This window comes from Saccopteryx leptura, chromosome 12 (assembly GCF_036850995.1).
Source record: "Saccopteryx leptura isolate mSacLep1 chromosome 12, mSacLep1_pri_phased_curated, whole genome shotgun sequence".
NCBI lineage: Eukaryota > Metazoa > Chordata > Mammalia > Chiroptera > Emballonuridae > Saccopteryx > Saccopteryx leptura.
Window position 1 is genome coordinate 29957657 of NC_089514.1, and position 27539 is coordinate 29985195.

A 27539-nucleotide genomic window follows, 5' to 3' on the forward strand; every position below is an offset into this window, starting at 1 on the left:
TTGTTGGGGTGGGACATGGGTCAATACAGTATTAAAAAATATGATAATTAGCATCACTTGAGGAACATCTTAAAAATACAGATTTCCATGCTCAACAACTGAGATTTCAGATGCAAAAAAAGTCCTGGGACAACTAAGATTTACATTCTTATTTTATTTTTTTTTTTAAAGAAAATATTTGGCCCTGGCCGGTTGGCTCAGAGGTAGATACAGCATTGGCCTGGCATGTGGATTCTGCTCAGGGCACACATCAGAAGTGACTATCTACTTCTCCACCCCCCTTATACCCCTTCTCTCTCTCCCTTTCTCTTCGCCTCCCACAGCCGTGGCTCAATTCTTCTCAAGCACATCAGCCTGGGCACTGAGGATGGCTCTGTGGAACCTCTGCCTCAGGTGCTAAAACTAGCTCAGTTGCAAGCACGGCCCCAGATGGGCAGAGCCTTGGCCCCAAACAGGGGTTGACAGGTGAATACTGGTTGGGGCGCAGGAGGGAGTCTATCTCCCCTCTTCTTACTTAAAAAAAGGAGGGGGAAAAGTTTTATTATTCATTGTTCAAAAAACCCCAAAACAACAGCATAAGGAAATCACCCTAAATCCTATCAACCAGAAACTTTTGGTGAATATCATTAAAGATATGAATAACAAAGATAGAGGGAGAGATAATTATAGCTAACAATTGAGTCCTATACTAAGAGCTTCACATGGATTAACTTAAACCATAAACTAAGGACTATTAATACCATTTCACCCATGAACTCAGAGAGGCTAGTAACATTCCCAGGGTCACATTAGCAATCTCAAGAACTCAGGCTCTTTCATCATTTTGCTATAGTTTTACAGAATTCGGATTATACTAGTCATGTTATTTTAAAGACAATTTATTAAGTTAGATTTACTTTAATTTATAAAAGAAGGGAAATTAAACAAATCTAAATGTTGGGCAGATAAAATGTATTATGCTCACTTTGTTAAAGATTACGCTGCCCACGAGGAGGCCATCGCCCAGGTGATATTAATGTGTGTTGAGAATCCTTGTAGCCTGGGGCTTGGTTTTGGGATTAAGCCTTTCCCACCCTTTTTTGATGTGGGGTGGTACAATCCAATCATGCCTCAGAGAAGTGACTTTGTATTGGAGACTTCCCTATTTTGTATATTGGATTAGAGGTTGTGAAGCTACAATATAAAATGGGGGCAGAACAAGAGTTTGGGCTCTTGGTTCCTGAAATTATCATTAGAAGAGAGAGCAGAGGAGAGCAGAGAAAGGCCACGTGGAGGAGGCCAGGAGAAGCAGCCAAGATGGCGGAGTGCTGAGTGAGATGCCAGTTTGTGTAGAGTTTGTATCTGGGATAAGGAAGGAGATGGGGAACAGAGGTGAATAAGTCTGGTGAGCTAGAAACCTTGATTCTAGGAAACTCGGATAAATCAGTGGCTTTGTGAGCACTGAATGTGAATGGGTTTTGGAGCCCAGTGTGTATTTTTACTTGCCCGCCGGGTGCAAGCTAGAATTAAAGACTATGGCCCACCAGTTTGTGGCTCCGTTGTTTCTTTACCGACTGTCTGAATCCAATGCGAACCTGCATGGGCAAGGCGGCTGTGATTCTGGCCCTGGCTGTGCCTGCTGGCTTTACACTAAACAAACTCTGAAAGTCAACTAAACATATCTGACATGACTGCCCTCCTTTTTTTTTTTTTTTTTTTTTACAGAGACAGAGAGTCAGAGAGAGAGATAGATAGGGACAGACAGGAATGGAGAGAGATGAGAAGCATCAATCATCAGTTTCTCGTTGTGGCACTTTAGTTGTTCATTGATTGCTTTCTCATATGTGCCTTGACCAGGGGGCTACAGCAGACCAAGTAACCCCTTGCTCGAGCCAGCGACCTTGGGTCCAAGCTGGTCAGCCTTGCCCAAACCAGATGAGCCTGTGCTCAAGTTGGTGACCTCGGGGTCTCAAACCTGGGTCGTCTGCATCCCAGTTCGACACTCTACCCACTGCGCCACCACCTGGTCAGGCGACTGCCCTCCTTTTAAATGATCTCTTTGAGGATAAAGAAGGTTATGGAAAACATAAAACAATTAGAGGCATGTACAAAACTTGTATGATTAAAAATTACATGATGCTGATAAAAATATCAAATAAGACCTAACTAAATAAGACTATGTTCATAGATTAGAGCAGTGGTCCCCAACCCCTGGGCCACAGACCGGTACCGGTCTGTGGGCCATTTGGTACCAGTCCGCAGAGAAAGAATAAATAACTTACATTATTTCCGTTTTATTTATATTTAAGTCTGAACGGTGCTTTATTTTTTAAAAATGACCAGATTGCCTCTGTTACATCCGTCTAAGACTCACTCTTGACGCTTGTCTCGGTCACGGGATACATTTATCTGTCCCACCCTAAAGGCTGGTCCATGAAAATATTTTCTGACATTAAACCAGTCCATGGCCCAAAAACGGTTGGGGACCACTGGATTAGAGCACTCAAAGTAATGATGTCAATTCTCCCCAATTGGTTATACAGGTTTAATGCAAATTCTATGAAAATCCCTTCAAGATTTCTTATATAGCCAAGATTATTCTAAAATTCATTATGTTAAGGCAAATGAAATGAAATACCTTCAACAATTTTTTTAAATAATAATAAAGTGGGAGATATCAGTCTATCTGCATTTAAGACATCACGTAGTGACTGAAATCAAGACTATACAAGTCCCAAAGTAAAAAACTCGTGCATCAATGGAACAGGACAACCAAAAAAATAGACCCACATAAATATGCTCAACTGCTTTTTCTTTTATTTACTGATTTTTAGAGGGAGAAAGTTTTATAGGGAGAAAGGAAAGGAGGGAGGGAGAAAGAGGGAGAGGGAGGGTAGGGGGAGAAGGGGGGAGAAAAATGAAAAGGGGGGAAAGAAAGAGAAGGAGGAGGGAATGGGGGAGAGATTGAAAGAGAAACATCAATTTGTTGTTCCCCTTATTCATGCATTCATTGGTTGATTATCACATGTGCTGGGAACAAACCCATAACTTTGATATTGGGACAACACTCTAACCAACAGTTATGAGGGCTCAACTGGTATTTTACAAATACACTGCTCACAAAAATTAGGGGATATTTCAAAATGAATATGAAGTAATAAAATAGCCCCTAATTTCTGTGAGCAATATATAAAAAAAGCAGCTGAGTGGAAGAAAGACAAGACTTTTCAATAAATGTGGCTGGACATCCCTAGGCAAAAGAATAAACCTTGACCTAAGTCTCACACCTTACACAAAAATTAACTTCAAATAGATCCTAGACTTTTTATGTAAAATGTGCAACTATAAAACTTTTAGTAAAGAAAAGCAATAAAAGAAAATCTTCTGGACCTAGAGCTAGGCAATCAATTCTAGGACTTGACAGCAAAAGCATAATTCATAAAAGGAAAAAATTTGATAAACTAGACTTCATCAAAATTAAAATGTGTGTTCTGTGAAGGATAATTCTGAGACTGAAAAGACAAGCTAAACTGGAAGAAAATATTTGCAAACCACATATATAACAAAAGCACTAGTGTTTACAATATATAAATTCTCAAAACAAACAGCAAAGAAAAACCAAAAAACAAGTCAAATTAGAAAATGAGAAAAGGACAACAGACATTTCACTATTTTACTGAGAATGGACAGATGACAAGCAAATGAGAAAATGTTTAATTTCACTTGCCATTAAGAAAATACAAATTGAAATTTAAAAAATATCTCTACAAACCCATAATGATGGCCAAATGAAAAAATAATGGTACCACCAAATCCTGGTAAAAACGCAAAGAAACCAGATCACAATATAATTGCTAGTGGAAATGTAAAATGGTGTCTAGCCTGACCTGTGGTGGCGCAGTGGATAAAGCGTCGACCTGGAAATGCTGAGGTTGCCGGTTTGAAACCCTGGGCTTGCCTGGTCAAGGCACATATGGGAGTTGATTCTTCCAGCTCCTCCCCACCTTTTCTTTCTCTTTCTCTTTCTCTCTCTCTCTCTCCTCTCTCTCTTCCTCTCTCTCTCCCTTTCTCTCTCCTCTCTAAAATGAATTTAAAAAATTAAAAAAAAAGGTTAAAAAAAAAAAAAGAAACTCTAAAAAAATAAATAAATAAATAAATAAAATAAAATGGTGTCTAGTTCAAAGTAATTATGTGGAGAAAAGTATGTTCTGGCTCATGAAACCAACCCCAATATTTTATCAAAGTGAACTTCTTACTCTAACAATATGGGGAAAATGCCCAAACCAATTTTAATTGTATGCTCCTAACCTGGTGAAGCACCCCTTACCTCCTAGAGTTTTAAAAAATACATACACACTATAAAAGCTAGAAACAGATCCCCACACCAGTCCAAAGTCCCAGCTCCCCAATGGCTACTTAGAAACTATCAGACCAGGGCCCTGGCCGGTTGGCTCAGCGGTAGAGCGTCGGCCTAGCGTGCGGAGGACCCGGGTTCGATTCCCGGCCAGGGCACACAGGAGAAGCGCCCATTTGCTTCTCCACCCCTCCGCCGCACTTTCCTCTCTGTCTCTCTCTTCCCCTCCCGCAGCCAAGGCTCCATTGGAGCAAAGATGGCCCGGGCGCTGGGGATGGCTCTGTGGCCTCTGCCCCAGGCGCTAGAGTGGCTCTGGTCGCAATATGGCGACACCCAGGATGGGCAGAGCATCGCCCCATGGTGGGCGTGCCGGGTGGATCCCGGTCGGGCGCATGCGGGAAGTCTGTCTGACTGTCTCTCCCCGTTTCCAGCTTCAGAAAAATGAAAAAAAAAAAAAAAAGAAACTATCAGACCAGCAGCAGCCAAAAATCTCTAGCTCAAAATGTAAAAGAAAGGTCCAAATGGTGCATAAAACAATCATCCGCACATGGAAGGTAATAAAGAGTTTTCTATCTACATAATTCTTAAGCAAGATTAGCTAAAACCGATTTTTAAATGAATGAACAGGCCTGACCAGGCGGTGGCACAGTGAATAGAGTGTCGGACTGGGATGTGGAAGGACCCAGGTTTGAGACCCCGAGGTCACCAGCTTGAGTGCGGGCTCATCTGGTTTAAGCAAAAGCTCACCAGCTTAGACCCAAGGTCGCTGGCTCGAGCAAGGGGTTACTCGGTATGCTGAAGGCCCACGGTCAAGGCACATATGAGAAAGCAACCAATGAACAACTAAGGTGTTGCAACGAAAAACTGATGATTGATGCTTCTCATCTCTCTCCATCCCTATCTATCCCTCTCTCTGACTCTCTCTCTCTCTCTGTCCCTGTAAAAAATTAAAAAATAAATAAATAAATGGGCGAACAGAAATACAAGGAAACTACATAAAAATCTTGCAGTGGGGAAAAAATTAAACATAGAATGCAGAAGGTAGGTGAAAGCATAGTTCTGACTATTTAATTTATAAAAAATAAGAAAAAAATTTTAAGTGAAAAGAGAGGAGATAGACTCCCATATGCCTCAACTGGGATCCACCCAGCAACCCGTCTGAGGTGGATGCTTCAATCAATAGAGCTATCCTCACTGCCTGAAGTCAACACTCAGACCAATGGAGCTTTCCTCAGGGCCAAGGTCCAACACTCAAACCAAATGAGAGGAGGAGAGAGAGAAGGGGGAGAGGTAGAGGAAGAGAAGGAGATGGTGGCTTCTCATGTGTGCTCTGGCTGAAGATCAAACCCAGTATGTCTGCACCCCAGGCCAATGCTCTAACCACTGAGAAAACAGACCAGGGCAAAAAGAAAATCTTAAACTATATAGAACTAGTTTATAGTCTCTGAAATTGAAGAGATTAAAGCAATTATTGAGCTGATAGATATGAAAGACAAGCAATAGAGAGCAAACAGATAACTTATTTCCCAAAAAAGAACAGAACAAACGAAATAGAAAAAAATGTCAGATATAGTAAAAGAAAATGCACTGAAATGGAGGCCAAACATTTGAATATTTAGAGGTGTCATATATAACCCAGGAAAATACTGATGGATCTATATAGAGATCCTGAACGTCACACTTAAAAAAAAAAGTAAAAACTCTAATTAAACAGGAAAAAAAGACAAAATTAAACTACAAAAAATAAGGCAATTTTCTCTTATATGCCCCTGTAAAGCCAGCAGGCACGGCCAGAGCCACTATCACAGCAGCCTTCTGGCCTATGCAGGTTCGCATTGGATTCGGACAGTCGGTAAAGAAACAGCGGAGCCAAAAACTGATGGGCCATAGCCTTTAATCCTACCTTGCACCCGGCGGGCAAGTAAAAACATACACTGGGCTCCAAAACCCAGTCACACTCAGTGCTCACAAAGCCACTGACTTATCCGAGTTTCCTAGAATCAAAGGTTTCTAGCTCACCAGCCTTCTTCTCCTCAGTTCCCCATCTCCTTCCTTATCCCAGATACAAACTCTACACAAACTGGCATCTCACTCAGCACTCCGCCATCTTGGCTGCTTCTCCTGGCCTACTCCACGTGGCCTTTCTCTGCTCTCCTTTCTGCTCTCTCCTCTAATGATGATCTCAGGAACCCAGCGCACAAACTCCCGTTTTGCCCCACTTTATACTGTAGCTTCACAACCTCTAATCCAATATACAAAGTAGGGAAGTCTCTAATACAAAGTCACTTCTCTGAGGCATGATTGGATTGTACCGCCCCACATCAAAAAGGGTGGGAAAGGCTTAATCCCAAAACCAAGCCCCAGGCTACAACAATCCTGCCGGCCCCCAACACACATTAATATCACCTGGGCGACGGCCTCCTTGTGTCATCTTTAACAAAGTGAGCATAATACATTTTATCCGCCCAACAGCCCCAAAATAACAAAAACAAAAGCAAAAACTGCAAAAGCCCCAAATAGGCCAATAGACTAAAATTAATCAACAAGTTGTCATTCAAAAATCAAGATAACAAGATAGAAGAAACCAAATATTGCATATTTTCAAATATGTAATAACTCATAACCCTTGGTACACTACCTACCGTATTTCCCCATGTATAAGACACACGTTTTCCCCCAAAATTTGGGGTCTAAAAACTGGGTACATCTTATACAGTGGTTGTAGATTTCTTACTTGCATTTCCTGCTTTTTCGTGCTTGTTTTTGCGCTCACTGTTGAAGGCAGTGATTCCTCATCAGATACAGATGAGGACAAGCTAATGGATGGGAGTTTTGACAGTGATGAGGAGTTGTATGAATTTTACAATGAATAAAACTTGAGTTCAATAGCTTTATGTAATACATTATTTTTCAAATTTTGGGCCCCCAAATTAAGGTGTGTCTTATATATGTGTGGGTCAAATAAGTTTGCAAATATATATGTTTGCTCGCTTATAGTTTGCATTGGGTGTGGGAGACAGGCTGTAAGCAGGCAGGATCCTTATAGCCTAAGGCTTAGTTTTAAGACTAAGCCTTTCCCACACTTTTAATATGAAGATCTTCTCAACACTAAGCTTTTCCCCACACCCTTGACTGTTTGTTGCATGATGTGGGGTGGTGCACTCTTATGAGTAATCCTATTTATGCCTCAGATAAGTGGCTCTGTATCAGAGACTTCCTTATTTGTATACTGGCTTAAAGGTTTGGAGTTCTACACTATAAAATGGGGCAGACTGGGGGTTCACTCCTTCTCGGTTCCTGAAATTAGTATTACAGAGGAGAAGCAGCCAAGATGGCAGAGTGCTAAAAGAGAGGCCAGTTTGTGCAGAGTTTGTGCAGAGAGAAGGAGATGGGGAAAAGAGGTGAATAAAGCTGGTGAGGTAGAAACCTTTGATTCTAGGAAAACTCGGATGAGTCAATGGCTTTGGGAGCCCTGAATGGAAAGGGAAGTGTTTTCCCACTGTGTATATTTCTTGCCCGCCTAGTGTGAGCTAGGATTAAAGATAATGGCCCACCAGTTCTTGGCTCTGTTGTTTCATTACCATCTGTCTTAATCAAATGCGAACCTGCACGGGCCAGGCAGCTGTGATGGTGGCCGTGGCTACTGGCCAGACAACATGGGAGTGAGGAGCCACTGAGCCATTTCACCTGCAGATGTTGTAAAGTACCAAAAGGCTACAGAATTAATATTAATATTTTAGGAGGCTTCGAGAACATTTTATTAATTTGGGTTAAGGTGTGCAAAGAAATTGTGAGAATAGTCTCTGTACTGTGTGATTGGCATAACCAGGATGGCTCTTGCCATTGTATTGTAAATGAAAAGGGAAGGAAAGCATAGATTCCCTGACATTCCACCACACCTGTGGGGAAAGGAGTGAATGGCTAGCCAGGTGCAGGAAGGGAAAAGCCAAAATAAACCTTTTCTTATAACTATGAGCCATTTGCGGGCATTTGTCCCCACGGAAACTACCTCTCTTATGTAAATGCATGTGGTTAATACGTCTGACTCTGGACAGAGAGATGGCGGATGAACACTAGAAAATATAGGGAGGTCTTTTAATATGTAAAGAGATATCTTTCTACCATTGTGTTGACTTGTAAATTTTGTTTTCTCCAAAATGATGTATGGTTTGCAAATTGAACGTGGTCCTATCATGTTAAAGGACATATGACTATAACCAATAGCGGTAAGGGGCTCCTAATTGCAATTTTTGCTTCTGTACTTCCCACTTACAAAATTATAAAAACTAAGTAGAACAAAGGGCCAGCGCGCTCTCCGTCAGATTTCTGTCGGAGTTCCCGCCGCTTGGCCAAGCTAGACAATAAAGCTTTAATGTGTAAACGATGGACCTTGCTCCTGTCTTCCATAATTCGGGTCCCTCCGAATTTGGATTAACAGGAGCATCTTATACATGGAGGAAATATGGTAAGTAGCAGACTGATTCTTGTAAAATCTTGATACCAATATCTGACAAAGAGAACCCCAAAAATTGATAGCATAGAAGACCTCAGTCCAATCTCAGTCCAAAATAATACATTATCGAAGAGAATGCAGCCCAAACACTAGTGGTCATCTTAAATTGGGTTCTGTGGAAGCAAACTTGAGATGAGGCATTTGTGAGAAAGTGACTTAATTAGAAAATACTCCCTGGAAAAACTTGTAGGGAAGTAAGACAGAGAAGGGGAAGAAACCAAGCAAGGGTTGATACCAAGCAAAGCCCCACGGAGGATAATTTTAGCTCGATCCTGCAGGGTAGTGAGTTCTGGAGTCAATATAGACCACACTTCAGAGTTGTACTCACACAATCACTCATTGGCTAAGGGCTGTCCTCAGGAAACACATTTCCCAGACCCTTCCAGAGACTGTACATTGGCAAAGTAGGCTTTGGCAGTGTGAGGGCAGCCCTGCAACAAAGAGCCTTAGGAGACAGGAACTGGGAGAGAAAACACACCAGGAGTCTAACATAAGCAGGAAGGAGATACAGGTCTATGGATAGAGCATTAGCATAATTTGCCCTAGTAACTTCAGGAGAGGAAGTTAAAATGCACTTGGTTTAGATTTGCACTATGAATCCTCAAAAGGTTCAGCAATGAGTCCTTCCAGCTCGTCCTCAGTGAAGAACACCGGTGACAAGCCCAAGAAGGTGTACAGAGATTTCAATTATATAGTTTTATTAGTAGCTACACTAAAATATTAACAGCCAATTAAGGATCACCAGATATTTTAAGGAAAGCCTCTAATATAAAAGAGACCAAGCTACTCAAATTTAAAGTCACTGAGAAGAGACTACGCAATGAGAAGAAAACAAACAAAAACCCTAAAAAACTATTACTAATATCCTGAGACAAAAAACTGCCAGGCCATGTTATTCATAAAATAAGAACAAGTTACAAGCTCAAACAAACTACAACAAAAAACACCTGAGAACAAAAAGAATTACAAATTAAAACTCAAAATCAAAACCTCAATAAAACAGTTTTAGGATGTTAAGAAAATTGCCCCAAAAATAAGCAAAGCAAAAAACAGGGTAATGGAAAATAAGAAAGAAAACTGATAACTAAAGATAAGCTTAGAGGTGCAGATAAGAAAGACAAGGAGCCTGACTTGTGACACAATGGATAAGGCATTACCGTGTAATGCTGAGGCTGTCAGTTCCAGAACCCAGCTTGCTGCCCAGGCAAGGACGTAAGAGAAATAACTACGAGTTGGTGCTTCCCATCCCTCCCCGTCCCCCACCCCTCCCCTCTCCTTCCCTTCCCTCTTTCCCCTCTCCTTCCCTTCCTTCTTTCCTCCCTCCTTCCTTTCTCTCTCTCTCCTCTCTCTAAAATCAGTAAAATCTTTAAAATAATTTTTTAAACTAAATTATTACTAAAGACATAATGCTGAGAAATTTTTGTTCTCTATAACCACACTGATAGAAAGTGTATCAATAATATTACAACATCTCACTCTTGCATGGATGATAGATCATTAAAAACAGAAGCAGCCTCAATTTCCAAATAACAGTCAGATAAGGGTTTCCCAGACTCAACATTCCACATTTACCTTAACAGTGTAGTCTCCAAGACAACAGGAATAAATGGACTTCTTAGCCCAGGCCTGATGTTAATTAACCCCTTGACACTCAGTCTCACTGTGCTTTAAACCTATTAAATACTGATTCATTTAAATTTTACCTAAACTCCACCCTTCAAAATCCTATAATGACTCTGTCCCTCTTTATGTAGTGAAATGCTATTAGTTCCTCTGTGTTTAGTCTCCTTCACAGCAGCAAGTTAATTAAACTACCTTTGTAAGCCCCAAAATATTCCTCATGGTTTTTATCAGATCAAAATAATCTATTAAAAAAAGTACATATGGAAATTTAATACATACTACACATAGCATTTCAAATAAAGAAAAAGAAGGCTTATTCAAGAAATGATACTGAATTAACCTTTAGGGAAAAAGTAAAAAGAAACCAGCTGGATTCTTACCTTTCTCTTTCAAATTCCAAATGTTTTTAAGATTTCAACATTTTAAAAATAAAATTAAAACTAGAAAAAACATCTTTTTGCATTATTTTTTTGTGACAGAGTCAGAGAGAGGGACAGATAGGGACAGACAGGAAGGGAGAGAGATGAGGAACAGCAATTCTTTGTTGAGGCACCTTAGTTGTTCATTGACTGCTTTCTCATATGTACCTGGCCGAGGGTGGGGTGGAGGTGGGGGATGTTTCCAGCAGAGCCAATGACCCCTTGCTCAAGCCAGAGACCTTGGGCTGCAAGCCAGCGACATTTGGGCTCAAGCCGGCGACCATGGGGTAATGTCTATGATCCCACACTCAAGTCAGTGACCCCGCGTTCAAGCTGGTGAGCCCATGCTCAAGCCAGCGACGCCACACTCAAGCCCCCGCACTCAAGCCAGATGAGCCTGCGCTCAAGCCAGGAACCTTGGGGTTTCAAACCTGAGTCCTCCACATTCTAGTCTGATGCTCTATCCACTGTGCCACCACCTGGTCAGGCTCTTTTTGCATTTTTATATCATGAATTGAGATCTTCCCCAAACTGAAAAGCTATAGAAAAAACTGTATGGGTTATTCACTGGATAAATTTCTGGCAGTGAAATGGCTGGTTCTAAGGTAGCTTTCTATATAAAATCTGTACAAGAACAACAACAACAAAACACCAAAAGGTATCATAAAGAGAAAAACAAAGATCGACCTAATCTAAAAATATTTTAAAAAAGGATTTACAGAAAAAGAAAATACGATGGTTAAGGATGTTCAAATTTCATTCGTATTAAAGACAAGAAACTAAATGGAGATACTATTTTTAACTTATCGGACTGGCAAACAAATTTAAGTTTAGTAACAATCAGTATTGACATAGATTTGAGGGAAAATTGGCACTCAAACATTCTTTCTCACAATATTTACTGTCTTTTAGAAGCGCTATTTGGTAGTATCTTTTAAATATTTTAAATAACTAGGCCTTGCCCCATCATTTCATAATCAGAAATTTCTCTATGGACAGTCTGAAAGATGTTCATGGCAACCATAGCTATGTTTGTTTAATGACAAGGAACGAGTTAAAATATGGTACAATCCACACCACCAAATACTCTGCAGCTCTTAAAAACAATGATCCGTACGCACTAATAGGAAAAATCTTTGCACTTCTGGCAAAGATTAGTACTTTTTGTTAATAAGGTAAAACAAACCCAAACTGAAACCAGAGAAAAAAATAAATAAAATACACAGAATACATTTTCTTTCCCATCTGTACACCTAGTTCTACCCAAGGTAACTACTACTGTTTCTTGTGTATCTTCAGAAAAAAAAGTAATGCCTACATCAGCATACATGTGCCTACATGTGCACCCTTTAATGTGTATCAAATAGATGATACTCTGTATCCATCAGTCTCCACTTTACCCTTTCCACTTATATTCCCTCATAACACAAACTCATTTAGCAACTGTGTTAGAGAAAAGATTTTTTAACACAAAGCACTACAGTCTGTTTAATATGACCGCATTTGGCTTTTTAAATGCTTCTGTATAGGCCCTGGCCGGTTGGCTCAGCGGTAGAGCGTCAGCCTGGCGTGCGGGGGACCCGGGTTCGATTCCCGGCCAGGACACAAAGGAGAAGCGCCCATTTGCTTCTCCACCCCCACCCCCTCCTTCCTCTCTGTCTCTCTCTTCCCCTCCCGCAGCCAAGGCTCCATTGGAGCAAAGATGGCCCGGGCGCTGGGGATGGCTCCTTGGCCTCTGCCCCAGGCGCTAGAGTGGCTCTGGTCGCGGCAGAGCATCGCCCCCTGGTGGGCAGAGCATCGCCCCCTGGTGGGCAGAGCATCGCCCCTGGTGGGCGTGCCGGGTGGATCCCGGTCGGGCGCATGTGGGAGTCTGTCTGACTGTCTCTCCCCGTTTCCAGCTTCAGAAAAATACAAAAAAAAAAAAAAAATTAAATGCTTCTGTATATACAAATATTCTGGAAAGATGCACAGTAGTTCCCCCTTATCCACTTTCACTTTCCATGTTGTCAGTTACCTGTGGTCAAAAAATATTAAATGAAAAATTCCAGAATAAACAATTCATAAGTTTTCAAATGCCCACTAAGTACAGTAGTGCGATGAACTCTCCCGCCATCCAGCTCTGTGGCCGGGAAGTGAATCATCCCTTTGTACACCATCTACTGTAGATGCTTCCCTCCCATCAGTCACTTAGTAGTCAGGTCATCAGATCCACTGGTACTGTTATGGAAGTGCTTATGTTCATTCCAGTACTTTAACCCTTATTTTACTCAAAGTAGTGTTGCTTTCAAAGAGAAGCCCAAAAAGGTGCTTCCTTAAAGTAAAAAAGTTATGTATGCATGATTAGGGGGGAAAAACAGTATACAGAAGCATATCTTGCTTTATTCATTTTGCTGCTTTATTGTGCTTCACAGATGTTGCTTTTTTAAACAAATTTAAGTAAAAACCCTCCACCAGCAAAAAAAAAAAAAAAAAAAAAATTTATGCCTGGCTTTATTGCAGTATCTCCAAGGTGTATATCCAGGGTTTGTACTCTCCATAGTCTCAGGCATCCACTGGAGATCTTGGAAACATATCCCTCATGGATAAGGGGGAACTACTGTATACAAAATACTTAACAAGGGATACCTCAGGAACTAAGACTGGGTGGCCTGGGCAAGAAGGAAAAATTAATCTTCATTTTTATAACCTTTTTATATGTTTTAATTTTTACATCAAGTATATTCCTATTACTTTTCTGACAATAAATAAATAAAGTTAGGCTATTTTATCTAGGGAGAGAAATAATACCAGGAAAATTAAATTGCACTAATTTTTGCACACTTGTTACACAAAAAGATCTCTTGATCTTTTTCAGACCTCTCCGAGTTTCAGTCTCATACAGACATTAAACATTTCCACCTGGACCACAGGCATCTCAAATTCAACATGCTCAAAAGTGACCCATTGCCTTCCTCCCCTAAGCCTGTTCATCGTACCTAAATTACTGAACAACTGGTTCCTATTTCACTAGGAGCTGTCTGATTATTTCAAGTAAAAATTAAGGGAGACATTCTTAACACTCTCCTTACCCTTATCCCACATCCAGTTACCAAATCCTGCCAATTTTATTTCCTAAATATTTTCCTAGTTCACCCTCTGCTGTGCATTTCTACTACTCGTCATATTTCTGACCTTCCTCTTTCCCGTAAGGTACTGCAATATCTCACGAGTTCCCCTGACTCAAGTGCTCTCTCCTCATCCCATTCTGTCACTAAACAAAAAGTTGACTATGTCACTCCATGAATCCTCCATGAACCCCAATGCCTACAAGGCAAAGAAAGAGTAAGCACATGATAAGGCCCTCCTTGATCTAGACTCTACCCAGGTTTCCAGCCTCATATTTCAATACTCCATGCCTTATCATTTACGCTTCAGCAATCCTGAACTATCCAGTTTGCTAAACATCCCAATGCAGTTAGCCCCCCTATTACTACTGTCTTCTCTGTCTACACAACACCCTCTTCCCTCCACCATCTATTCCCCAACTTATGTAAGTCCCACTAAGCCAATGTTTCTTAACTTGGCACAACTGACATCTTGAGCTGAATTCTCTGTTGTGGGGGCTGTTCTGTTTACTGTCAGATGTTCAGCAGCATCCTAGGCCTATACTCACTAGATGGCGGTAGCACGCCCCCTAGTTGTGGCATGGGCGTTTTTCTCTAAAGGACACGCTTCCTATTTTCACTATTACAGATTTTGGCATGTATTTTCCCCTTGGACATTTGAATTAGCTGCAAAGTGAAAATTTAAGTATCCATTACATATATATTTAGATTTTAAGATAAAATGTTAACTTCCCTATTTTTAGAACAATTCTTCATCTTTCCTTCTTCCTTCTTTTAAAAGAATGACCTCAATCCCACTGTATTTTGGGTAAAAGAATTTTTTCATACATTTCTTCCCATTTGTTAGTTTGTACAAAATCGTTTTTACTCAAATCTCAACAAATCTTCTAAAAATCACATAGTTACACTGGGAAGCTTAAAATTTTCAGTGAATCTGAAACGACGTTCAGTGTGTTTATCCACTTTTCCATCTAAAGCTGGTTTATACCTGCACTGTCACAAGAATTCCAATCAATGGTTTTAGCACACAAAGACTAATTTTAAATCACCATCATTTGTAAAGTTCATAAGCTGTACACATAATGCAAACTGCACCTTAGCGAGCACAAATCAATATACAAATATACTGCTCACAAAAGGTAGGGGATATTTTATAGCTTCATATTCATTTTGAAATATTCCCTAATTTTTGTGAGCAGTATGGTAAGAGGCATATATCTAGTGACAAACTCTGAATTTCTATGACTAGGTAAACATAACTCATTATTGGTACTCCTAAATAAGTTTGTGATAAAATTCTAAGAATTTCTGAATACTACATTTACTCTGAAATATATAACCTCTATAAAAAAGAGCGTATTTTTTAAAAGCCACATCTGCTTTTAAAAGGGTATTTTTAAATGTTCAGTCCTAAATAAAAAGATTCTTTAAAACATAAATTTTAGGCAAATTTTAGAGAGATATTTAATAGTTCTCCACAAGGACTGAAAAACCATACCCCTTTCCTGTGAAGAACTTTAAATGAGTCATACTTTCCTTACTAAATCACTGTTTCACTTAACATACGCTAAAAAGAGGTTAACTGTTTGGTAACTTGAAACTTAATTTTCACTTAAATTGCACATCAATACATACTAAGGCTGGCAGAATATAAGTACAGTTTACCGTATACAATACTTAGAACACATAGCATCATGTGCACAAAGCTCATTTGACATTCATTTGACATTTATGTGAAAAACTGTCTCAATACCACTTGAAAACTCAATATCCCCAATGTCTAAACTTATACCAGAATTAAACAACTTCAAGTCAACACTTTTTCCTGGCACCCAGGCATAGCTATCTGTTCTGTGCCCGACTTTTAGTAAATGAACATATTTCTGGCCTAATTAATCAATCTGATGCATTCAAGTTCTAACTTTATAACTAACTTTTGAATTCATAATGAAATCAATTCATGGTTAACATAATAGTTTCCCATCTGAAAAAAAAAAAAAAAGATATACCACAATCTCTAGAATGAATTTAGAGAACTAGATTATAAATCTATTCAACATTTCCAGAGTGTGTGGTGTTTTTTTTTGTTTGTTTTGTTTTGTTCAGGTGTTATTTTAAGAAATAATCAGGGGACAGGGTAAGAGCTAGGGAAAAATCAATCCCTACCGCTAAATGAATTTCATCTTTTAAGAGAATATATATTTATCCAAATTGAAAGCTGTATGGCACCGACTAAATCAACTCACACTTGGTGGCGGGGAAGAGAAGGGGCAAAAATACCCTTCTTCCTCCTCCTCCTCCTCCTGCTCCACGCGGCAAGTGCTCCAAGCACACCTGGCTCGGTCACTCCGCCAAGGCAGAGGGATTTAAAAATGTATACTTGTCACAGACAAACCTGAACATCCAAGAAAGCGCGGAGGAAGTCCCCGGCACCGGAGGCAGGCGCCCGCTCGCTGGGCGCTCAGGTGGCGCGCAGCCCGGCGGCTGTCGCGGAAGGTGCCCACACCTGAGCGACACGTCCCACTCGACCCCCAGGTCGGAGGGGGGCGGGGAGGGCACGGCGGGGCAGGGGCGCCCCACGGTCCCGCGGCCACCCGGGGGCACGGCGGCGTCTCCCCGTCCCCGCCCGGCTGCGGGCTGCGGGCGACAGGGCAGCGGCAGGACCAGGCTAGGGGCGGCAGCGAGAGCCCAGAATAGCGGCGGGGGAAGGACCCAGCGGCGGTTCGCCGGGAGCAGGAAGTGCCCCGCGCCGCCCGCACGCCCGGCCCCGCGGCCGCTCCGAGCCACCTGTTCGCCGCGCCGGGGGGTTGGTCCCACCCTCCAGGCTCCCCACACCCCCCCGGGCAGGGAAGAGGAGGAAAACCGGGACCCGGACTCGCAGCCCGAGGGCGCCTCCGCCGGCCGTACCTGGCATCAGCTGCGGCTCCCTCTCGCCCCTCCTGGGGGGCGGAGAGGAGGACGACACGAGACCGGCGACCTTCGCTCTTCTTGGCAGCCGCAGAAGTGGCTCGGGGCGCTAGCCGGGGCCGCCCGCTGCCGCCTGGATTATTCCCCGGCAGCGGCGGCGGCGGCGGCGGCGGCCGAGGCGGGCCCGGCGCGCTCCCGCCCTCTCGCTCCGCCCCTCCCCGCAGCGTGCCGAGGCCGCGGCCCGCCGACGGCGCAGGCGCCACCCAGGGGTCTCCTAGCGCTGACGTCGCCGCCGCCGCACCAGCCCCAGGGAGGGGCGGGGCGAGAGGGGACGTGCGGGCGCGCGGATTGGCCGGCCGGCGCACGCCGCGCTCCTCAGCTAAGGGGTCTGGGAAGTCGGGTCTCCCGTGAGCCACGGTCGCACCCGATTTGCGGCTCTTCGGTGCCGGCCTTCCCTTGGTCGTCCTGCCGTAGGGTCTCGCACCAGCTTCCGGACATTGAGACGACCTAAAGCACTGAAACAGCGGGCTCTGGGGCGGGGGGCGCCGTATGGACTCTGTGAGGGACAGGGTCTAGCCTTGCAGGAGTCTTTGAAGTCGAGCCCGCTCTTACCCCGTTTTTCCCGTTTGTTTTTCCCCAGCATCCCTCTGGCCTTAATGAAAGGAAGTACAGCAAGATGAAATACGCAAACGGGAGCTGGGTCACCAGTGCTGTGAACTGCGGAGGGCTGGACGTTCAGTTACTGATAATACCGTAATGCCAGTAGGCGCACGCGGTCTTCGGGTCTGCCATGACTCCAGTGCTGTCAGGCCGGGGCAGGGGGAGCTTCCTCGGGGCTTTGCAAAACTTATCTCTCCATTATTTGCCAAAAGGACTTTGAATCAAAAAGCTGCATATCTTTGAATTAGAGGGAGGAGCCTGTGAGCCACTGGGCAACCTCAAAGCAGTCAGGAGGTGGGGGTAAGGTCTTGGCTTTATTGGGGTTAAGCATCATCTACAAAGCGTAACTTGACGTGAGAAGGCTGTCTTGTTAACTTTCAGTGCCCTCGTCAGGCAGTTCTTTGGTGGCTTTCAGCAAAGCTGTTAGGAGTGTAGGCTCTGAGTTGGAATCTTGGCCCCTTCACCTATCAGTTTGTGTAATCTTGGCAAGGTAACATGCCACCGAGAAAAAAAAAACAATGTAAGTTATTGTGGTTATTTTTCCTTAATTTGTTTAGATTCAGCTCTAGTGTAGTATCCCAGGATATGCCATCAATAGATCCCAAAGAATCTTCCAAAAGAATTTTAAAACATCTAGTGATTCTTATCCACACCTCTCATTTTTCAGATGAGAATAAATTGAGAGCAGAAAGATTAACTGATAGGCTCAGGCTAGAAGTGTGAGTATCCTGATGTCCAGATTAGTGCTCTTTCCCTGGTCCATGCCTCCAGACTTCTGTCCCTTACATCCTACTCCCATCCTCTTATCTCATCCTCAGCCTTCCCTTCCACAGCTGCTGTAAAGCAGAGAAAGGAGCCCTGGCCGGATAGCTTGGTAGGTTAGAGCTCATATTGAAACACAAAGGTTGCGGATTCAGTTCCCAGCCAGGGCACATACAGGAACAGATCAATGTTTCTGTCTGTCTCTCCCTCTCTCTCAAATCAATCAATAAATTTTAAATAAAATAAGATAAATAAAAGAGAAAGGATACCCTTCAGATGTCATTGTGCTCCAATTAGAAAGGAGAACAAAGCAAAATTCCTCAGGATTTATCTCATTTTAATTTTATTGAAATGTATAATGAATTAGGAATAGCATTTTTCCAGTGAGCAAAGATTAGAAACCCATCCAAGAATAAGTTCAACCACAGCACGTCTACGAAAATTACTGGCAACAAGGAATGTTGATATGAACAATACCAGAGAAAGTCCGCCCCTCCCACCTTCTTGGATATTTTTGAAAATAGCTACTGTTTTGATGAAAACAATACACACTATTCAGACAAATACAAAGAGTTTTTTTCCCCAAATCTCATAATCTAGAGATAACTATTTTTTTAAAAATTATATTATACTCCATAGGTCAACAGTGAGATGAAACGAGGACATAAAATGGGAACAAGCAATCACAACAACAAAAAAACCACTCTTCTCCGATAGACTTTGTTTCCCTTTAAATACCCAAATTAAAAATCAATAATTTAATACCCAAATATTACATTAGATTAACAAATCACTTTTTTAATAATTAGATTATGTTCTTTAAAATAAATTCTATTCAGTGGTATAGTAGTTTATTTATTTATTTTATTGATTTTAGAGAAAGGAAGGGAGAGAGAGGGAGAGACAGGAGCATCAATCTGTTCCCCGTATGTGCCCTGACCTGGGATCAAACTGGCAACCTCTGTGCTTTGGGACAATGCTCTCACCAACCGAGCTATCAGCCAGGGAATTCATTGGTATAGTAGTTTTAAATTATGTCCACAAGTTCTCTGATACTTCTTCCTTCAGAAGGCGGAGCTAAATTTTCCTCACCATGAGTTTGAACTGTACTTAGTGACTTGCTCTCAGGAATAGAATGTGGTAGAAATGACATGGTGTGATTTCTTAGTGGAGTGGGGTTATAAAACATATAGAGGTCCACATTATGAGTAATTAAGGCTTCCAGTCAATAGCTACTGAGACACTGAGGATGCCTGACAACAGCAATGGGAGCGAATTTGGAAGCAGATCCTCCAGGCCTAGTCAAGCCTTCAGATGGCTACATCGCTGATCATATTCCGTGAGTCTCACGAGAGAACCTGAGTCAGACTACGCAGCTAAGGGGTTCCTGAGTGCCTGGCCCAGGGAACTGTGAGTTAAGAAACATTTGTTGTTTTAAGCCACTAAATTGGGAATAACTTAATGCGCTGTGAAGACAACTAATAGAGTTAGGTATAACTGAGCCTAGCACTATGCCTGGCACGTATGTCACTTGAATTATTTGTTGTTTGAATAAATAAACAATTAACTGAAGTAGAATGTATCTTTTCTACTTTTAATGGTAACATACAATGCCGGTATTCTCTTTGATCCCTGGACACCTGTATTATAGAAGGGTTTTCTGACATGATCAAAGAGAAATCAGTTGTGAATCTTGCTGAGATCTAAACATAGACAATCCTGGAAGAAACATAATAGCGAATAGAGCAGTAGAATCCTAAAATGTGAATACTAATCCCAGTTTTATCACTGATTAGCTGAGTGGCCCATGGCAAGTTACTTAAGACCCCTGATTTTCAATTCCCCTATCCAATAAATTGGGAGAAATAATCCCAACCTACCTCAAAGGTGGTCAGTGAGATTATATGTGACAGTATAATTGTAAAACATTAATAGGGTCTATCCTATTGTGGTTTTAAGCAGCTTAGCATTAAATTTTTTTTTTTGAAGAGTACATATTCACATTAATTTGAATGTGTGTACATGAAGGGGAGAGGCTAGAAGTAGGGCTTTATACAGTGGTCTGCTGCCAAATGTTTAACAACCAGCTCTCTAAAAACTTATGCATGTATATATACTTACATATTAATGTACATTAGTGTTTGATCAATACTACTGATATAAAGGATGTGATAAAGAATGACAAAATATAAAATACTTTTTATTGAATTTACATGTAGCCAAATGATTCTCACAGAATGTTTTCATCAGTTTTTGCTGCATTCCTGTAGCAAACTACAGTGAAGCATTAAATATTTTAGGTGTGTATGCCATGAACACTTTCCTTTCTAAGGTGGTAACTGAACTGATTTTGCTGTGTTTCTTTGTCAAATATTAGCATCTTTCATAGTAAGCTGTGAGGGTTTAAGAATATGACAGGATGGTAAGTTATTATATGTCAGATCTCATTTTATTAGCCTGTTGAAAATTTATTGCACTTTTAAAAGAATACATAATTATGACTGGCTTCTTTTTTTCATGAATTAATTTGTAATTGTGGTTGGGTGTGTGCCCTTTATGGTAACAGTGGTAGTTAAACATACTTAGTAATAAACATACATTTAACCAATAATTTGTTGAGTCTAAGAGTTTATCCTAGGGCAATATTGCACCCAGTAGCAAGAAATGAATGGTAGAATACATGTCTTTCTCTTTCAGAGAGAGGGATAATGGAACATCAGAGGTAGAGATTATGTAGTTATTGACAATGCACAATCTGGTGGTATCGCTAACCCCAAAGGTAAATTTGTGCAGATGAGCAAGATGGAGACTAAGTGTAAAATTCAAGTCCTGATTAGGTAGTGAATGAATTACCAAAACTCCCTAGTTTTGTTTTAGATATCGCTGTTCATTCTTGCTTTCTGGTATTTAGTTGTGACTCCAATCAGTTGAAAGTTCTGGTTTAAACTGGGTGTGTGTGTGTGTGTGTGTCTGGTTGTGGATGACCCCTGCTACCTATCATTTTTATTTTCTAAAAAAAAAAAAAAAAAGGCAGAACTTCCTTTTCTGGTGATTATATGCTTTTCCTCTCATAGAGACATACCTGTCAGGATATAGTATTTTCACCCTATGGAACCTAAAAGAGCATTTTTCAAACATTATTTATTCCTTGTAGCTAGCTACGTCTTCACAAAATCTACCAAGATTTTGAGACTGTTGCAAAGGTTAGTATTATTTTCTTAATTGACTGACACATGAAGTGGATAAAGGTGGAGACTGTAGCAGAGGAGAAGATAAAGAGAAAAAGGAAGTCTAGGAAATACTTTTAACCTCGAGGGAAAAGAACTCAGTATGACTCACAACATACTAGCTTAAAAGCAGAGACTGCCACGGGTGCACTGAGGTGGAATATTTTCTGCTTCTGAGGTTGGGCTCCCCGAGGTAGTTCTCTATACGAATCAGGATGTTCCTTAATTATTTCCTCTAGTGGCTCAACAAAAACAGAGAACATGTTGCAAATAGAATAGGTAAAGCTGGCTTTAGTTTAAGATCCCTAAGCAGTAAATGATTTATACATTTGTATGGTACTTCTATTATTCTAACGAACTGACTTACAAATTTAACTGCATAATGTGGCATATTATTGTTCCTTCTTTTAAGTTTATCTAAATGTATTTAAATCTAAAAATGGATTGTGACAGGTACTTTTATGGGTTTCTGCCCATCCTTCATAAAGAAGTGTCCCCTTCACCTGACCTCTGGTGGTGCAGTGGATAAAGCGTCGACCTGGAACACTGAGTTCACAGGTTCAAAACCCTGGGCTTGCCTGGTCAAGGCACATATGGGAGTTGATGCTTCCTGCTCCTCCCTGCTTTCTATCTCTATCTCCTCTCCAAAATGAATAAGTAAATAAACAAAAATTTTTTTTAAAAAAAGGAAGTGTCCCCCTCCTCATCCCTTTTCCCCTAAATTCCGTCCACAGGTGGGGTCCCCATAGCTGTGTTTATGTGAGAGGACCCTTCTTCCTTCCTGGCCACAGCTGACTCCATAGGTTTTGATCCTTTAAGGAATATGAATCAACCCAGTTCTCTCCTCTGGGAATTTGGAATTGGGAGAGAGAAGCCTTAGTTACTCTCTGTTGAACACTGAAATTGTAACTCAAACCTATAAACCTTAGGTAAGGGGAACTCACTCAGCAAGGAGAGACAGAAACAAACGAAGCAGACAATCTGAGAAGAGTAATGACCCTGAGCTGTGTGCTTTCCAAGAGAGAGCAAGAGCTGGCAGAGGGTCCCCTTCTAGCATCTCACGGATTCCCATGCCCCTCCTTCCTGCAAATGGCCCGCCTGCTCTTGAGTTGCATGAGTCCCTACACTGTATTCTCATATTAAATTACCCTTTTTGAGAGGTAAGTTAGCATGAATGGGTAATTTTCCCATTCTTTAAAATATATTTCATCACTTCTTTTAAAAGAGATCTAAATAGTTCTTTTCATTTATAAGAAGTAAAAAGCATTTTGAAAGCTTGGTCTGAGGAATAACATAAGGTTTGTGAAAAGCATGCAAAAATTGCAATCTTTCTTATACAGAGAGCAAAATGGCAAAGTAGAAAACTCCAAGTTCTGTTCTCCCACAGAAACATAGACAAACAAGGAGCAACTCTCAGAACCAATTCTGTGAAAACTCTAAAAAACACTTGAAAGTTTATAGCAACTAAGTGAGCACTGAATCAAGAAAAAGACACTTCAAAGCAGTAGGAAAATTCTGTGATGATTTTACTTGTCTTTCCCCAGCCTCTTCCTGGCATGGAAACAGTCTTATAATGTCGGTAGTCTTAAAGGGGCAACAGTCTTAAAGCAGCAGTAGTCACAGGGCTGTTGCAATCAGAAAGAGGCAGCCGTCTGAAAGTGGCAGCAGTCTTAAAGGGACAGCAGCCCTGTGTTCCCGTGTGGGACTGTTCCCCTGGAGAGAGCAAAGCTGACCTTGCTCATAGCCTATTGTGAAGACTGTTCTAATCTGTCTGGGGGTGCTAGGGACTAAATTGTGTCCTCCAAAATTTATACACTGAAGTCCTACCTACAGTGTGACTATAGGGCCTATGAAGAGGTGATAAAAGTTAAATGAGGTCATAAGGGTGAGATCCTCATCTAATAAGCCTGGTGCCCTTATAAGAAAAGGAAGCACAAGAACTTTCTCTTCTTCATATGAGGACCCTGTGAAAAGGCAGCTGCCTGTAAACCAGAAAAAGAACCCTCACCAGAAACTGAATTGGCTGAAAGCTTGATTTTGCACTTTCTGTTCTCCAGAACCGTAAGAAATGAATTTCTGCTGTCGGAGTCATCCAGGCAGTGGTATTTGGTTCTGGCAGCCCAAGCAGACTAACACGGGCAGCCTAAAGGGCAGGCGAGATGCTCTGCTGGGTTTGCCTAAAGCAGAGCTCAGGAAAAAGCTTGAAAACACCACAAGCCAAGTCACTAACCCTCAGACAGCTGGGGCAGAGAATACAGTGAAATGTACAATGGACTGTCTAAGGCAAAAGATGGGGGGAGTTTCTTTAGGAAATTAGGACATTCAAAAGCAACCAGAGATACTGGAAATTTTAGAAAGCCATATGCATGCCCAGGGAAAGACACATGCTCAGAAAAAAATTGGGAAGATTCTAAGCTTTCACCTTGGGCTGATTCCTTGGCACAGTGCAAGCCTGGCAGATTGAAGGGGACCTGGTTCAGAGACAATTTGCAAAGACTGGGAGGTTCCTAGCATTCAAGAAATTTCTATCGAAACACTAGCTGCACACAAGCTAAGGAACACAGACTTCAGTGACCACATGGAAAAGGAATACAGTCTTTGCAAAAATAGTTTGGGAAATAAATTTAATAAACTGACTACAACAGCCTTCAATAACACAAAAATAGCAAACCCTGTGAAAGGGGGAGAATCTGAACTTGTTACTGCACTATATTAGTCCAGTTCTTATAAAAAAAAATTACAACGCATACAAAGAATCTGATTCCTAGTTACCATATTAGTCCAATTTTCAGTTTTTATATAAAAAAATTACAATGCTTACAAAGAAACAAGAATGTATGGCATGGCTCATTCAAAGGAACAAAATAATCGGTAGAAACAAAGCATCTCTGAGCAAGTCCAGACATTGACATTACTAGAGAAAGATTTTAAAACAACTGTCTTCTGCTCAAAGCACTAATGGAAACCAAGAACAACGAACTGAAGGAAATAAGGAAAATAATGTATGAACAAAATGCGAATATCAATAAAGAGATAAAAATAAAAAGGAACTAAACAGAAATTCTGGAGCTAAAGACTATGATAATAGTTCCAACTTGGACAAACTATTGACTGTAAGACAAAACAGATTTTATACAAAAACTTTGGGACTGGTGCCCTATCAGGGGTGATGCCCTCAAATCATAAAATTTGTCATGGTTTAGTGTAAAGATTTTGGGCTTTGGAGTAAGGTTGATGTGTATAATTATAGCTATAAATAAAAATAACAATGACTAGTGTTACTAATTAAAGTGGAGAAAGCTCTAAGAAGGAAGAACTCAGAGTCTAGGACTTCTTATTTACCTTCTGCTGCTTACTTACTATATAGTAGACTCTACATTATGTCTTAGGCACTATACTAAACACTCAAATCACTGATTTATTTTAAACTTCACATCAACCCTCTGAAGTAGGTATTATCAACCCTACTAACTGATAAACTAGAGACTAAGCCCTTGTAAGTAGAATAACATGGATTCAAACCCAGTTTTTTATTACTGGTTTTTTTAAAAATTATACTTCATTAAGGTATAATTAACATGCAATATCCAACTATACATATGTATGGTGTATAATATGATGTTTTGACATGTGTACACCCATGAAACCATTACCACGATCAAGATAGTAAATCTGTCACCCCCAAAAGTTTTCTCCCACCACTCCTTACCCACCCCATCTCCAAGCAAACATTTACTTGCTTTCTGTCACTATATATTAGTTTCCATTATTTAGAGTTATATAAATGGAATCATGCAATGTTTTCTCTCTTTATTTAGCTTTTTCACTCAGCATAATTACTTTGAGATTAAACCATGTTAAGTTTATCAATGGTTCATTCTTTTTTATTGCAAGCAGCATTTTGTTATAAGGACACACTACAACTGTATATCCATTCACCTGCCAATGGACATTTAAACCAATTATTTCTGACCCTAAACCCGTGCTACACACTCTCCCCAGCTCCATAACTTACTGTGTAGTCTTAGAAAATGGAATTATTCTCTTTGAGCCTCAATTTCTCTCATTGTAAAATGAAATTTTTTTTTTCTACAAGATTGTCATTAGTTAGTTAATGAGATAACATGAAAGCACCTAGTACTGTGCCTGGCACACAGTACTTATAAATATTCATTTATTTTTTCCCAAGAAAGAAATATCTCCAGGAAATAACCAAGAAAAGATAATCAAATCTGAGGTAGACACTGCAATGCATTGCTCTGATCCCCTTCAACATTGTAAGATTTATTCCCCCAGCTATTAAGAGTGCTGCCAGCAGACAACCCTCTCAGGAAAATGCCTCAGGTGCAGACAGCTGCTTCCGCTCAAGTACACGCTCTCTTTGAGGGCGCCCTGTCCAGCGACTGATCTGCACAAGGGTGTAAAATCCCAGCCTCCCAGCACCAACCTGTGATACTCTCTATGCCATTCCATGGTCAAAATTCTCTATCTGGTTCAGTAAAGCCTTTGTGAAGAATTCATTGTAGCCCAGCGTTTCCCTCTGTCCAGGCCTGCTTCCTTCTCTTCTTTTTCATGGGCATTAATCTCAAAAACAATTCTAATCTCAAAATAATAAAAATGTATGCCTGCTGATCTCTGTTTCAGAGATTGTTTTTCTGGGAAACCCAGCCTACAATACAACGTAAAGCAAAAGAAAAGCTATGTCTTGTTCCCCTGAAGATTCAGCCTTCTTCTTAGGTATCTACAGTCAATAGCTGATATAATTTTGAGTGACTTCTGCGTACCTGGAGTTAGGTCTTCATATATTAACATCAATGCTCCACAAGATGAATGAAGAGAAACAGTCCCACTGCAACCTATCAGTCTTGTTCTCTGCCACAAATGAGCCCATATCATTTTATCCCACTGTTCAGTGGTGAGTTGGACAATTACTGAAGCTTTAGGATTTTTCACATTTAAGCAGAGGTGGAATTTTGAAATACTTTCAGTATGTCAGCCCTCTTTCTGACCTCTTTCTGACTGTTTTTGCCTTAGGGAAAACCTCAATAGAGTATACTTGCACATATATTTTAAGGATACTTAAAAGATCACATACTAGAGAAAGCATGAAAAGATTCATGTTTTGCTATCTTTTTGGTATCTTTTAAAAAATGTTTCCATGGTGATTCAACCTGATAAAATACTGGGTATTAGATAAAATGTGTTTTCATCCTGGCTCTGTTACTTACTAGCAGTGGTAGGATTCAAATAACTTAACAACAGGTTCTCTGCCCTCATGAACATTTTAAGTATTAAAAAATGATATACCTAATGGTAGTTTATTATTTATGCATTTAATACTTAAATAAAAACAATAAAAGGTACACAAAACTAGATTATAAGAAATAGTTTTAGAATATTAATGAAAAAACATTAAATACTGCCCTGGCCGGTTGGCTCAGCGGTAGAGCGTCGGCCTAGCGTGCGGAGGACCCGGGTTCGATTCCCGGCCAGGGCACACAGGAGAAGCGCCCATTTGCTTCTCCACCCCTCCGCCGCACTTTCCCTCTCTGTCTCTCTCTTCCCCTCCCGCAGCCAAGGCTCCATTGGAGCAAAGATGGCCCGGGCGCTGGGGATGGCTCTGTGGCCTCTGCCCCAGGCGCTAGAGTGGCTCTGGTCGCAACATGGCGACGCCCAGGATGGGCAGAGCATCGCCCCCTGGTGGGCAGAGCATCGCCCCTGGTGGGCGTGCCGGGTGGATCCTGGTTGGGCGCATGCGGGAGTCTGTCTGACTGTCTCTCCGTTTCCAACTTCAGAAAAAAAAAAAAAAAAAAAAAAAGTAAAAAACATTAAATACTGACAAAAAACAATAACATTGTTATTTAAGATATTTCCATATTGTTTCTTTTTTTTTTTTTGTATTTTTCCAAAGTTGGAAACGGAGGCAGTCAGACAGACTCCCGCATGCACCCGACTGGGATCCACCCAGCATGCCCACTAGGGGGCGATGCT

At 41.2% G+C, this 27539-nt stretch overlaps 1 protein-coding gene across 2 annotated transcripts in view; it reads right to left on the minus strand.

Annotated features, from left to right (window-relative positions):
* The window catches only part of C1GALT1 (core 1 synthase, glycoprotein-N-acetylgalactosamine 3-beta-galactosyltransferase 1), a 36000-nt gene extending 18873 nt beyond the window's left edge, over positions 1-17127 (minus strand). Inside the window, exon 1 of one of the 2 annotated variants that reach the window (XM_066353736.1) lies at positions 16900-17127. In XM_066353736.1, coding sequence (XP_066209833.1) covers positions 16900-16906 — 7 coding nt within the window. In that variant the 5' untranslated portion in view covers positions 16907-17127. Of the gene's footprint in view, positions 1-16387; positions 16855-16899 lie in introns of those variants that run through there. The other variant, XM_066353737.1, reaches the window with a different exon arrangement.
* Between the last annotated feature and the right edge of the window lie 10412 nt (positions 17128-27539).